The sequence below is a fragment of the Xenopus tropicalis genome, chromosome 9 (genome assembly GCF_000004195.4).
Source record: "Xenopus tropicalis strain Nigerian chromosome 9, UCB_Xtro_10.0, whole genome shotgun sequence".
In the NCBI taxonomy this organism is placed as follows: Eukaryota; Metazoa; Chordata; class Amphibia; order Anura; family Pipidae; genus Xenopus; species Xenopus tropicalis.
The window spans coordinates 29,053,615-29,068,161 of record NC_030685.2 but is presented as its reverse complement, the minus strand read 5'-3'; the positions used below and the strand labels follow the sequence as shown (position 1 = coordinate 29,068,161).

Below are 14,547 nucleotides of genomic sequence, written 5' to 3'. Positions count from 1 at the left end.
AGATTTTATATTTTATTTCTACTGCCAGCATTCCTCCAAATTTTCTTTCTTTCCTCTTCCCACAATTTGTTCTTATTTTTATTATTATTATAATTATAGTTAAGCATAAGTATTATTATAGTTTAGGGGCAATGTATTCCATTGCAATGTATAATTCATTTGGGAAGACTATAAACCAATTACAAACAATGCAACAAGCATTAACAAGGATGACCAGTCAGCAGTCATTGATGGAACTTTCTCTCAGCCTTTGTGCCAGACATCTCTACTGTTAACTGTAGCATTATAATATTTAATTTAGAATACCTTTGTAGCTTAAAGGAAAACTGTCATGGGAAAACATGTTTTTTTCAAAAAGCATCAGTTAATAGAGCTTCTCCAGCAGAATTTTGCATTGAAATCTGTTTTTATATTTAATTTTGGAATTTCTCAGAGTGCCACAGCCATGCATACTGCTGAGCTGCAAGTTGGAGTGATATCAACCCCCCTCCCAGCAGCCGATCAGCAGAACAATGGGAAGGGAGCAAGATAGCAGCTCCCAGTAGGTATCAGAATAGCACTCAATAGTAAGAAATCCAAGTCTGGCTTGGGACTCCTCCAGTTACATTGGAGTAGGAGAAACAATGGGTTACCTGAAAGCCATTCTAATGTGTAGCGCTGGCTCCTTCTGAAAGCTCAGACTCAGGCACAATGCACTGAGATGGCGCCTACACACCAATATTACAACTGAAAAAATACATTTGTTGGTTCAAGAATAAAATTTGAAATGGTAGAGTTAATTATTTGCTATGTAAACAGTGTAATTTAGAAATAAAAAGTACAACATAAAAAGCATGACAGAATCCCTTTAAATAAACAGGATATGGAAACTCTTACTAAGGCTCAAATGGGATTAGTAAATATATTGTTGGCAGCCTGTCAGACGCTGGCAAGTGTTTGGAATTAAAGGTCTTTCAACGTCTCAAATTGAAACTAGATTGTATATTCGTAAATTAAAAATTAACTAGCAACACCCTAGAAAAATATGCTCAATTTAAAAAATTGAGCATAAAAATTGGCAACCTTGGATACTAAATAGATTTGGGGGCACACTCCCCCCTAAGTTGCTCTCATAGTAGAATTTCTGGACTCTAAAAGAGACCATCGTATTAAATTATTTTCAACTTTCTATACTCTTTCTTTATTTTTTTTCTCTAAGTTACTGTTTTATTACATATTGTCCGGTTTTATATTGCTTATATATTCAGCATTGGACTTTATTGGACATTATATAACTGCTATTATATTGTATCCAATGGATATAACCCTTATGACAATATGTTTATATTATCTGTTGTGGAAAACAAATAAAGAAAACCCAATAAAAATTTTGAAGAAGAAAAATAAATAAAATAAATTGGATATGTTATATATGGAAAGCATATTTATTAACTAGGGTAAATGAAACTGCAGAAATGTAAAACATCTCTTATGACCATTCAGAACACACAGATAAAGTCCCTGAGTCTCAGAGTGACAAACGATTTAATATTAATTAAATTTGGTAATGCTCACATTACAGTGATCCAACCAACAGGTCCATTGCCCAATCATTAGATGAGAAATGTAGGCCCCTGTCATTTCAAGACTAAAGACCTGATACACATGTCATTTCTAATCATTGATCATTTGTAACCATGTTTTATACTCTTGACCAAAAGACTTTTCCTTCTCAATAACCTTTCTTTACATCCGATGGAAGTATTATGTAAAGACAGTTTTGAACATTTCTTCAACAAAAACAAATTCTGATTTTTCCCTTCCTTTTTACAGTTCCAACTGGTTTAATAAGCTGTTCTTTAAAGCTCATCATAAGAAAAGCCCTTTAAGCCAAGACCGCACCTCTAAAGAGCACATCTGTAGAACGGAAGGTCCCCAGTATTCTATCCTTGTTCCTGAGGTTTCATTTGTGGAGATTGCAACTGTTGAAAAGCATCTGCAAGAACGAAAGAACTCAGTCGATGAAACAAAAGATATTGTAGAAGACAAAGATGACCCATTTGACCTATCTATTAGCCAGATGTTTCAAGACATTATTAATGACAGCCCAATTAATAATCAAGGACAGAGCATAACAAGAAATACCTTTACAAACTCAGACCTTAAAATGTTGCCATTTTTTGCTTTCCTTGAGGACCATCCTGCACCCATGGTAGCATCTGCATATAGAAGCTACCCTTGTGACAATTCTGAAACAGATCTTGAAACTAAATCAAACCAGTGTATATTTTTAGGTATGGACCAATACTCTGCTGATCAACAGGATTCAATAGGCTACACACCTCAAGAGTCTCTATACCAGCCATCAGAGACAAAATTAATTGACAATGACTATGCAAACAATGGATCCCAAGCTACTACATATTGTGATTCAGGGTACAGTAGCTTTGCTAGTGCAGTGTCCGGCTCAGAAAATTACTCTGCATCCTCAGAAAATTTCACAGATAAAGACAATGAATTATCTAGTAGTAGTAACTGCTTATCAAGATCAGCCTTTAGTAATAGTAACTGCAGTCTTTATAGTGACACTACAAATAGTGTATATTACAACAGACAATCCAGGTTTATCTTACCTGGCACAAGCTGTGATACAAGTGGCATTAAGATGAATGTAGAACTGACTTTAACACCACTTCTAGAAGGTCTTACAATGTGTAACACATCACCCAAAGTGGGGGAGGAATATAACAGAGGTGTATCTTGTCCCATGAATGTCTGTGAAGTATCAGACTACCAGAGTTTTGCCGAAGCCATTCAGCAAGATGAGACCTCGGTAAATCACCATCCTGAAACATCGGGCAATCTTGTGTTAGAATCAGGTTATAAATCATTTGAGAGCCTGTTAAACCAAAATACACAAGAGACAGAATCTGATAGTGATAATGATAGCTTTCTGTGTAATACAGACATGGGAGTACAAAAAGAAGAACCCATCCAAAATACAGGAACAAATGAGTTCAACAACATGAAAAACACAGGTGGGCAGACAGAAATAGACTTTGCAGAAGCTCCAGCCCAAGAAGTTACTTTTGGTTTTCTAAATTTACATTTTACTGAGAACTGCCTAGATAGTGGCTGCAAAATGTCACCTGGGGATAAACAACCTCCTTCCACAAAGGATTCTTCTGATCACATCCAGGATAATGCAGTGAAAGCAGAAGTTCTTCAAAACGATTTCAGCTTAATTTACCAAGGAGATAACAACTGCCATTTACCATTTGCTTGGACACATGAGCAGTGGGAAAACATTACCAACAGGTATGGACCGGATTTCCCCAAAAGCTCACCAGTTGAAAAGATAGACAGAATAATCAGAGGATCCCCTAGGATTTCCTACCACGCTGATAAGAGCAAATCAATTGTAACAGAAACTGATATTGCAACCTTTCCACCCCAACCTGAATTCAGTGACTTTAATAGCCCAAATGACTGCCAGACAATGAAGTTTGCAAATATGTCATATTTTGTGAATGATTATGCGTTAAAGACAAAGCTTAATGATAAACAAGATGAACTCGGAACATTTTCAAACCGCACACCTGAACATCCGAAAAATCAGGAAAACGAAGGTTGTTCATACATGCAGATATCACTGTCATGAATTGCACTGAATATTGGGCATGATTTATATTGCATAGAAAGTTCTGGTGTCGTAGAATAGTTGTAATGAAAATATTTGTACAATACAAAACTTATTTAATTTGTCAAACCATAAACACTTACAAGATTTAGCTCCATATTACACACCACATAATATCTGAGATAGGTGTTAACAGTGTCAGACTGTTGGGATACTGGTAAGCCCATGTCTGGGTGGCCTTCACTTTTTCCCTATATCATTAACTTTTTACTACATTTTAATTTATTCAGTAGTATTCCTAATTATTTTCCCCAAAAGTATGAAATTCTCCATGGATTTCACATTCTGCTTTTTGGAAATTAAAATGTATGATAAGGTTTTTGGCGGAAGTCCAGTTATATGAATGATGAAAATGTTTTAGGGCTCTCTAGGGGTTAGTGGGCTTTTAATATCAGGTTCTCTGTTGGGCCCTTGGGGTCCTAGTCTGACACTGGATGTTAAATTGTACCATTGTAGTTGACTATAGCAACCAGTCAAATGTTTTCTTTGAACTGGTACCTGTAGTAGACTGAGCAAAACTGATTGCCGACTGGTTGCTAAGTGCAAATGCATTAGTGTTACATTGCACCTATGTTTGTAAATGATAACAATATATTGTATCCTTTGTTCTCCTATATGTCAGCATATTTGTACAGGTATTGGATTCCTACATTAACATGACTAACTTTAATGTGCCTACTTTGCAACTGAATCATTTACAAGTATCTCTTTGGCCCAGAACTGATTTGTAGACCCACGCTCTATTCATTCCTATGGGATTTTTAGAACCGTATTTATTAATCGGTGAAAGTTGATAAATACAATTTGAAAAATCCCATAGGAATGAATAGAAAGTAGGGGAATTTTTCTGTGGTGAGCTCTAATCAAACATTTGTATAAGTCTGCCCCCTAGAGTGCCGAAAGATATTTGTTCCTGCTGTAGGGTTTGCATATTTTGTAGGAGGGATTACCCTCTGTCTTTTAAATAGTGTAGATGGCATAAAGAATACCTGTGTGAAATGGAGAATCTTTAGCTAAGAAGCTTAAGGGGTTTATCAAAATGTAAGATTAGAGCTCACCACAGGAAAATACACCCACTTTCTATTCATTCCTTTGGGATTTTTAGAAGTGTATTTACAAATGGATGATAGAGTTCAGCATTTGATAAGCTTCTAAAAATCCCATAGGAATGAACAGAAAGTGGGTGATTTTTTTTTTCTCTAATCTCATATTTTGATAAATCTGCCCCTTAGTGTGCCGGCCTAGTTGTGAATGTTTGTCAATGAAAAATAAATGATAATGCACTGCAAGCGGAATTTTATAATATTATGTACATATGGTTGCATTTCATGCCATTATGTTATAATACTAATCAGAAATGTGTTATGCTATTGCTTATATCCCTTAGTTGTATTTAATTACAGTCTTCCAAGGAATACTAAATCGCAAAGATTGTACAAAGTATGGGGAATTTCCAGAGGAAACACAACACTACAATCTTTTTTAGCACACATTCCCCAGATTGTTGATGCAAAGTGAAAGCAGAATACTGGCTACTCCTCCTTATTTACTGTCTGGAAAATGTTTTCAAGCAGCAGGAATCTCAGTCTAATAGCGTTCCTGTGCTTCTGTTCTAGCTAAAATGCTTTTATACACTGTACAATGGACCACAAACTGACTGGAATAACAAATGGGTGCCTAGCTACCAGTCTATAATGAAATAAGAAATAAAACAGTGGCAGCACCATTACTTTTCCAGTCTACAGGCTGAGCATCGTAATAGCACTTAATTATGGAAAATGATTATTAGCACTGGTATGTCATGCAGTAAGGCCCACTGACAGAGGAAAAAGTGATAGAGATTGTTGTAATGTTAATGGTGCATTTACAAATGAAAAAAATGGGTGCCAGCAGCCCTGTGGTTAATTTCAGAGTAATGGAACTTGTTGCCTGGGAGCTGTATTATAAAAAGCAGTAGAGGCAAAAGATTACACAATAGTAGCTTCCTTCCCCAGTATATCAACATCAAATTCTTTGTAACTGAGGAGCTGGAAATATATATTTGTGGTTTTCTCTGCCTCATTTATCTTAAAGGGGCAGTTCACCTTTATAAAACATATTCAAAAGTACATGACCAATAATGATGATTTTCAGTTGCTTTCTATTTCTTTTACTGTTTTTTCTACATTTAAAAAAAAAAACATTTGTTTACATTTTCCCCTGTCATGTTTCCCAGGAGCAGCAGATCACTGACTTTCTGAGCAATCTGATGCATTAGTTGATGCATTTCTTAGCAGCTGTAGCATCAGTCCCTAGTGAACATTTGTCCTCCCACTGTAATGAAGTCTCTTATACAGCAATTGTTGCGAATGACACATTGGTTGCTCAGATTTTTCACATTCTGCTGAGAAAAGCACCAGCTATTGTGTCAAATTAGATATTACGTATTTCAGAACAAGCAGTAAAAGACAGAAAATAGAAAGCAAGTAAAAAAAAAGAAAGCTATTATTTCCTGGTATACTACTATTATTATAAACAAGTATTAACAAATTATAAAGCATCATCATAGTCCACAATGTGTACAATAAAGCTATTAGACAATAATGTCTTACAAAGGTGAACTTGCCCTTTTAATTGGTTTGTGGCTAATTTCAATGCAAGGAATATGTGAATGTCAAAATAATGTATATATACACAGTATATATTTAGGTGCATGTATATACATTATATATATTTATATATATATATATATATGATTCTTAAGTGTATATTTTCATCCATGTAAATATGTCTTTTCATCAGGCTGAAATTGCTGTTCTTTTCCACCTGTGCCACATATACTGCTGGTTTATACAGTATATTCAGATTTACACTTTTGTCATTGAAATAAAACTTTGTTTTTTATTGATGAAAATACTATTTATTGAAGTGTAAACCGTGAGAAATTGTTTCTTGAAACTTTTCAAGCATCTACCATGTCTTTGCAGAATTAGAACCCCAGAGATGCCAGGCAGCAGTGCTAACTATGGTGTCGGACTGGGCCACCAGGATACCAGGAAAACCCCCGGTGGGCCCAGGTGTAAGTGGGCCCTCCTGCTCCTGACTATTTGGCCTGTTTCATGGTCATTCCCTATTTCTGAATGGGAAGAAAAAGGAGAAATAAATGGAAGAATAGATGCTAGCATGTAAATACAGCGTGCCTAGGTTCTAAGGTTCTCTGGTGGGCCCCTGGGTTCAAAGTCCGACACTGATAGGCTCAAATGACCAGTCTAGGATGGTGTTTGGTGTTTGGTGATTGTTATTTTATTTTATTACTAAAGCAGATACTAGTATTTAAAAGTATTGGTATATTACATACCTTCCCTGCACAAGGTAGATGTAAGGGTGACTTTGCTACCTGAGGTCAAATCATCATTTATTTACACAGCGCTTCACATGAATTTATAACAAACATGGGCCTTAAAATAATTTAACAAACAAGGGTTTACAGAGTAAGAATAGGATCAGAGGGCCCTACTCACAAGAGCTTACAGTCTAAAGCAGTGCTGTCCAACTTCTGTGGTACCGAGGACTTACGTGGTGGAGGGCCGATAATGGAAGCCAGTTTTGACCACTCCCCTTTTTTAAACCGCACCCACTTGAAACCACACACGTGTTATCACATGACCATACCCATATTAATGGTTGTAGTACAGCAAAAACCTGCCATACTCTGCCTGCCCTACCCTGCCTGAGTGTGCCATACTCTGCCTTCCCTACCCTCCCTGAGTGTGCCAAACTCTGCCTTCCCTACCCTGCCTGTGTGTGCCATACTTTGACTGTTTGTGCCATTCTTGGCTGGTTTGTGCCATACTTGGCCTGTGTGTGCCATACTCTGCCTGCCCTATCCTGCCTGTGTGTACCATACTCTGCCTGCCCTACCCTGCCTGTGTGTGTCATACTCTGCCTGCCCTATGCTGCCTGTGTGTGCCATACTCTGCCTGCCCTACCCTGCCTGCATGTGCCATACTCTGCCTGCCCTATGCTGCCTGTGTGTGCCATACTCTGCCTGCCCTACCCTGCCTGTGTGTGCCATACTCTGCCTGCCCTACCCTGCCTGTGTGTGCCATACTCTGACTGCCCTATGCTGCCTGTGTGTGCCATACTCTGCCTGCCCTATGCTGCCTGTGTGTGCCATACTCTGCCTGCCCTGTGCTGCCTGTGTGTGCCATACTCTGCTTGTATGGCACACACAGGCAGCATACAGTGACACAGTGCTGGCACTGCTCCTACAGTCTGCACAATTACTATATATTAAAAAACTTTTTAATTGCAGTACCACCTCAGTATATGTTCTTTTTGTATTGTGCAGGGATTATTTGTGGGTTTCTACTGCTCCTACAGTCTCTCTGAGGTGTGAACAGGGGAATAATGTGGGTGATTACAGTCTGAGCCTGAGGTGTGAACACTGCAGGGGGGTAAACAATGCAGAGATATTTAAACAATACAGGGGGATTACAGCCTGAATCTGAGGTGAGAACCATGCGGGGGGGCAGTTAATCACAGTACTGATACCATTTAAAGCTTACACAAGAGTAAGCCATCAAAGCAGCTAGACAGGTGGGGGGCCACACAGAGGGGGGTCGCGGGCTGCCAGTTGGACAGCACTGGTCTAAAGGATTAGGGTACATTTGAAACAAAAGGAATATAGAAACAGATTAGTGATTTTGATACATATTAACATGTACCAGCACTTGCCCCAACAGCATTCCGGCCCCTAGTACCACCCTGAGGCAGCCTATAGGATGCTGCCCCCCCTCCCCTCCGCACATACGTTTTTCACATGGGAGGAGGCTGCATCACTAATGCAGAGAGAGAATAGTGCTTTCTGCACTAGCAGAGCTGAAATTCTAGTTTAAAAATCTAAATTTTTGCTCTTTAAATTACCAGTAGCAGCTTTTTGCCACTCTTTGTAACTTCAGGGGTGCTGCTGCCTGAGGCGAGTATCTCAGCTCACTACATGGCAGCAGCACCCACACCTTGCCCAGGCAATTTACAATGTTAGTCTATAGGCAACTGATTCTGGTACTTTAACACTGTATTCTTAAAGGTGTAGTTCACATTTAAATTAACTTTTAGTATGCTGTAATGCTGTAGACATTGATATTCCAAGGCAATTTGCAATTGGTCTTTAATTTTTAAATGTTGTCCTTTTATCAGTTATTTATCTTTTTGTTTAACAATCCTGACATAAAAGCAGCTATCAGGTTGCTAGGGCAAATCATTTGAAATCTATAATAAACAAAAAAATGTAGACCAATTGCAAAGGTGCTATGAATAGGACAGTCTATAACATACTAAAACTTAACTGAAAGCACTTTAAAACACAGCACTTAAAGCTCAAAACAACCCCAGTTGGCAGTACCCCACGAATGCCAATGAACAAATGCAAAAACCTGACGGAAATAATAAGCGTGTAGTTGCTGTACATGTTTTTCACGGAGTGATAAGAACTTTAGGAAAACCACATTAGAAAGAAAGTGAAAACTACCTCTCAAGCAATAAACTGCAGCAGTGCTCGCGAGGTCACATGACTAAGATCAGTAAAAAGTGATGAACTGTTGATAATCCTTCCATGAAAAAATTAGTAATTTCTTAAAAAACATATAGAAATCCTCAACAGATTAGCGGCGATGCACAGAATGAGTTTCCTTCCTCTCGACTTAACTCCATGCTGATAAAAGCTTATCTTGCGTCTCACATTTTTGTTGTGCTCAGACTAATAACAATTACTTTTCTGTTGCTCTGAAAGAGAATGAAATGACACTAATAACGTCCACTCACGCAGAGCAATTTGTAGCACAATTGCCATGTTTTTTTCCCAAGAATTCCAGCATTTTTTCTATCGAATGGGGGTATTGAACTGTAACGTGCGGACGTAAATGACCCCTTATGTCTAAATACAGAAAAATACTGACCATAATATACATTGGTTGCAAATGTGCATGCCCTGAACATTCACAAAGGGAGCCACATAAAATATAGGCTCTGTTTATTCTATGGCTATCACTTTAGGTATAGAATGTTTACATTTTCATCAAGGCTGTTTTAATAAGTAGGTAAAAAGAGGCATTTGCCCTGGGTCAACGAGGACATGGGGCCGCCATCAGACCTGTGTCTGGTATAACTTTTGTCACCCCCATAAATGGCAAAGTTTGGTTCATCTTGTAGATTGTAAGCTCCTTTGGGCAGGGCTCTCTTCACCTCTTGTATCGGTTATTGATTGCTTTATATGTTACTCTGTATGTCCAATGTATAAAACCCACTTATTGTACAGCGCTGCGGAATATGTTGGTGCTCTATAAATAAATGTTAATAATAATAATAATAATAATAATCCAACAGTACCATCACATTAGTGCCACTTTCAGTTTATAGATGAATTAGTAAAGCAAACATTGTTCATCCAATTGCTTCTCCTAAATGAGCGCACGCAATAAACTAGAATCACTGATTCCTGGTAACCCACGAGTGTCTAAATGAATCCGAGGAGCGAAAAGAGGTAGCAAGATGAAAGCGGCTGGGCGGTGTTATCTTTAAGCACACAAGAGGAAACACGTGGACGATATAGATGAACAAGTATTTGGAGAATATATACAGCCAAGAGCAGAGAGAAAATGCATCATTTGTTGTCGTCTTCTCCTGGGCCAAGGGTACCATGTAAATTCCTGGTAAGTAAAATTCTTTAGCTGAGAGACTGTTACAAAGCTTGATGGGCTTGGGGCTGTGCTTTCAATGCAGAAGTTTAGGGTTCATTTGTTTCTTTTTCTGATTTACTGTGATACAGTCATACACTGATTATTTTCTTACATGTTTAGACAAATGATACACAGGGTAACTTCATGCAATCTGCAGACCCCCACTGAAGAGATAAGAGATGCCCTGCTCCATCTGTGTATGTGAATCTCTATTTATGGATAGATAGATAGATAGATAGATAATGATAGATAAATGTATTTTTTGCAATTTGCAAATTATCATCTATCTATCTATCTAGATAGATGACAGACAGATAGATGATAGATAGATAGATAGATAGATAATGATAGATAAATGTATTTTTTGCAATTTGGTGCAATGTAGAGATACTGGCAATTTCTAACACAGTAGATAAGGTTGATGCATTCTTGTTGATCTAGTACAAGAAACACATAATTGATTGGCTTATTGGCTATGATAGATAGATGAGAGAGAGAGAGAGAGAGAGAGAGAGAGATAATAGATAGATAAATGAAATATATCAGATAGTAGATAGATGATAGAAATATAGATGACAGACAGACAGACAGAGAGATAGATAGATAGATAGATAGATAGATAGATAGATAGAAAGATAGAAAGAAAGATAGATAGAGGTTGAGAAGTGCTTGTTAATCTTTCTAGTGCAAGAAAAAAGAAATTGATTGACTTATTGGCTATGATAGATAGCTAGAGCCATAGATAGATGATAGATAGATAGATAGATAGATAGATAGATAGATAGATAGATAGATAGATAGATTGTCATTGTCACAGCAAAGAACAATGAAGTAAGGCTTCTGAATCTATTTAGGACATAATAAATTAAAAAGTAGTAAATAGGGGAACTACCATGGGATACACAAAGTCTCTGGATATCCTCTCGACAGGGATATTTAGCAAACTGCCCCTTGAGTCTAAAGGACATGTCATTGACTGTAACAAAATGGTTGTGCAAAAAGTGTATGATGTGCACAATATTTCAGGGGGTACCAGTTCCCGTTCTGAAGTGCACTCAATATGCTATGCTTTCTATGCACTTTTTCTTCCAAACTGATTTTCAGATCAGATTTTATAAAGGTAGATACCCCTAAATAGACATTGGAGTGCATGAGTTGTGACATTGAGATATACAGTTTACCAGGCATTGGAGGGTGATAGTCCCCAGTATCTTCTCAAGCATTTGGTGAGTGCAGAAACTCTTTACAGATTACAAAACATCTGAGGCCACAGCACAGCTCAGCAGAGGGACTTCATGGCAGAATATTGTTGACGAGAACCAACTTTCAAAGGTGCAGGGTCCCACCCAGAGAAGGGAAAGATGTATGCAGAGAGTATGGAACTCTCACCCCAACACTAATAGACAGGGTACTGACTATGGGATAATTTGTATAGTAACTAATCTAGGGGAAGAAATGTAATCTTTATTAATATGGATGTCATGCAGACATGATGCAGGCATTCTCTTCAAGGCCTTATATTTGTTATTCAGTCAGCACAACAGAAATTGTATGTGGGAAGAGAGAGGAAAATGTGTACCTAATGCCAGGTCTAATGTACAGCACTGCTACCTGCATCTTAGTCACATTAATGTGTGCACTACTCACAACAGTATTAGCACTAAACACTACAGTGACATGGCCCCACTATATGGATCAAACATGAACCTGTTTTTGTATCCAGTACTGCTAACTATTGGTTTATATCTGAGCCATCTAACCCGCAGCTTATAACTGTTGACAGGCTTAACTCCCACCATCTAATGACAACAGCAGGAGTCTGCAGATTAGACAACCCTGTTATGGGGGCCCCACACAGACTATTTGTCTTGGGACGCAGCCAAGTCGCACCTCTCCATGGCTCCAATAAATACAGAAAAGTCCAAAGTTGCAACCCCAAAAGGAGTAGAACCTATAAGAACTTGTGGAGTTTTGGGTGGATTGAGAGTGTGTCAGTGTAACTGGGTGAAATCTGGGTAATTTGTGCTTATTAATTGCCTAAAAATGAAAAGTATACTAAGTTAAAACTATATTATTGGCCTCCTGGCTGTTCACTTTCAAAACTTACCATTTTATCTTGACTACTTTGTCACTGTTTTAAAACGATTTAAAGTGGAAGTTCACTTCAATATGCTATATAGATGGATCTATTCTAAGCAGATTTTCAGTCTCGTTTTTAGTGGTTTGTGATTTGGATATATTATTTTTAAATGTGGTGCAGTGTACTGATGCTGCTCATTTCTATAACAGCAGATGAGGTTGAGCAGTGCTTGTTGATCTTTCTAGTGCAAGAAAGCAAGAATTGATTGGCTCATTGTCACAGCAAAGACTTATCAGTAATTCTTCTGGATCTATTTAGGGCATACAATATGAATAAGTAGTAAATAGGTGAACTACCACTGGGTACATGAAGTCTCCGGATATCCCCTGGACAGGGATATTAAGCAAACTGACCCTGGTAACTTGGAACAAAATGGAACAAATTGAAACAAAATGGTTGTGCAAAAAATACATAATGTTCGCATGTTTTTTAGCCAAGACTGGAGCCCCCAAAATGTTATGCACTCTTTGCAGTTTTTTGAAAACTGATATCATATTTTATAAAGGGAGGCATTCCTGAATAGACATTGGAGTGCTTGCCTTTACTCAGTTGAAACATTGAGATATACAGTTTACCGGGCTGTGGTGGGTGATAGTCCCCAAGTATCTTCCAAAGAATTTGAGTGCGGAAACTCTTTATAGATTACAAAACAGCTGAAACCACAGCTGTCAGAGCAGCACAGCAGAGGGACGTCATTGTAGAATATTGTTGACCAGCATCATTGTTCAGAGGTCCAGGGTCCCACACACAGAGTAGCTGATATATGCAGAAGCAAATTATGGAACCCTAACTCCCCCACTTTATAGAAGGGGTACTAAGTGTGTGATAACTTATATAGTAAGATTGGGAAGATAGGATGGTGGAGCTCAATTACTAGCTGATGACACAGTGCAAAGATTTATTTGCTTCTAGGGGGTCTAGGGTAGTAATTGAATCTATATCAATATGGGTGTTATGCAAGGCATGGTCTATGCATTTTCTACAAAGCCTTTCATTTGTTATTTAGTCAGCACAAAATAAATTGTATGTGGAAAGAGAGAGCAAAGGGAATCTTGTACCTAATTCCAGGTCTAACGTACAGCACTGCTACCTGCATCTGAGTCACACTCATGTGTGCACTTTACACTACAATATTACACACTACAATATGGACCTGCTTACAAAGGTGTGTGGAGTTTTGGCTGAACTGGCAGTGTAACTGGCTGAAATCTGGGTAATTTGTTGTGCTTTATAACTGGCTAAAAGTGGGAGGTATACTAAGAGAAAGCTATGTTATTGGTTTCTTCTACCTTGAATATTCTATCTTGACCACTGTACTGTCCACTCATTTTTACTTGTACTCCATTTGCAGTATGTTATAGATGGATCTGTTTTAAGCAAATTTCCAGTCTGTCGTTTTTTTGTGGTTTTTGGTTTGTTTTTTTGAAATATTAGCTTTACTTTTCTGGCTAATTCCATCAGCTGAAAAAGTCTTATTGTAGGGGGGATAGTAACTGACCCAGGAACAAAAAAAAAACCCAACATTTTTATTGCTTATTTTTAATTTGTGTCATCTAAAATTCAAGTTCTGTTTTCATTTTAAAACTGCTTCTTGGTTGCTAGGGTAATTAACCTCTAGCAACCAGTTAATTTGTGTTTCAAGCCGTAGACCAAACAATTGAAATATTTTAAAAAATAGAAAAAAAAATAAAATTGAAGATTAATTGCATTTTACATTAGAATTCCATTTTTTACAAAACACATCAGTTAATAGCACTCCTCCAGCAGATTCTTGCATTGAGATCAATTTTTCAAAAGAGCAAACAGATTTTTTTTATATGTAATTTTAAAATGTGAAATAGGAGTTGCCATATTCTTAGTTTCCCAGGTATCCTCAGCCATGTGACTTGTGCTCTGATAAATGTCAGTCTCTCTTTACTGCTGAGCTGCAAGTTGGATTGATATCACCCCCCTCCCAGCAGCCGATCAGGAGAACAATGGGAAAGTAGCATGATAACTGCTCACTGATACCT

At 37.8% G+C, this 14,547-nt stretch overlaps 1 protein-coding gene across 2 annotated transcripts in view; it reads left to right on the top strand.

Annotated features, from left to right (window-relative positions):
• il4r (interleukin 4 receptor) overlaps nucleotides 1–6,566 on the top strand; it is a 44,099-nt gene extending 37,533 nt beyond the window's left edge. For both annotated transcript variants that reach the window (XM_031893272.1, XM_004917956.4), the window contains exon 10: nucleotides 1,813–6,566. In XM_031893272.1, coding sequence (XP_031749132.1) covers nucleotides 1,813–3,640 — 1,828 coding nt within the window. In that variant the 3' untranslated portion in view covers nucleotides 3,641–6,566. The remainder of the gene's footprint in view (nucleotides 1–1,812) is intronic.
• Nucleotides 6,567–14,547: the final 7,981 nt, after the last annotated feature.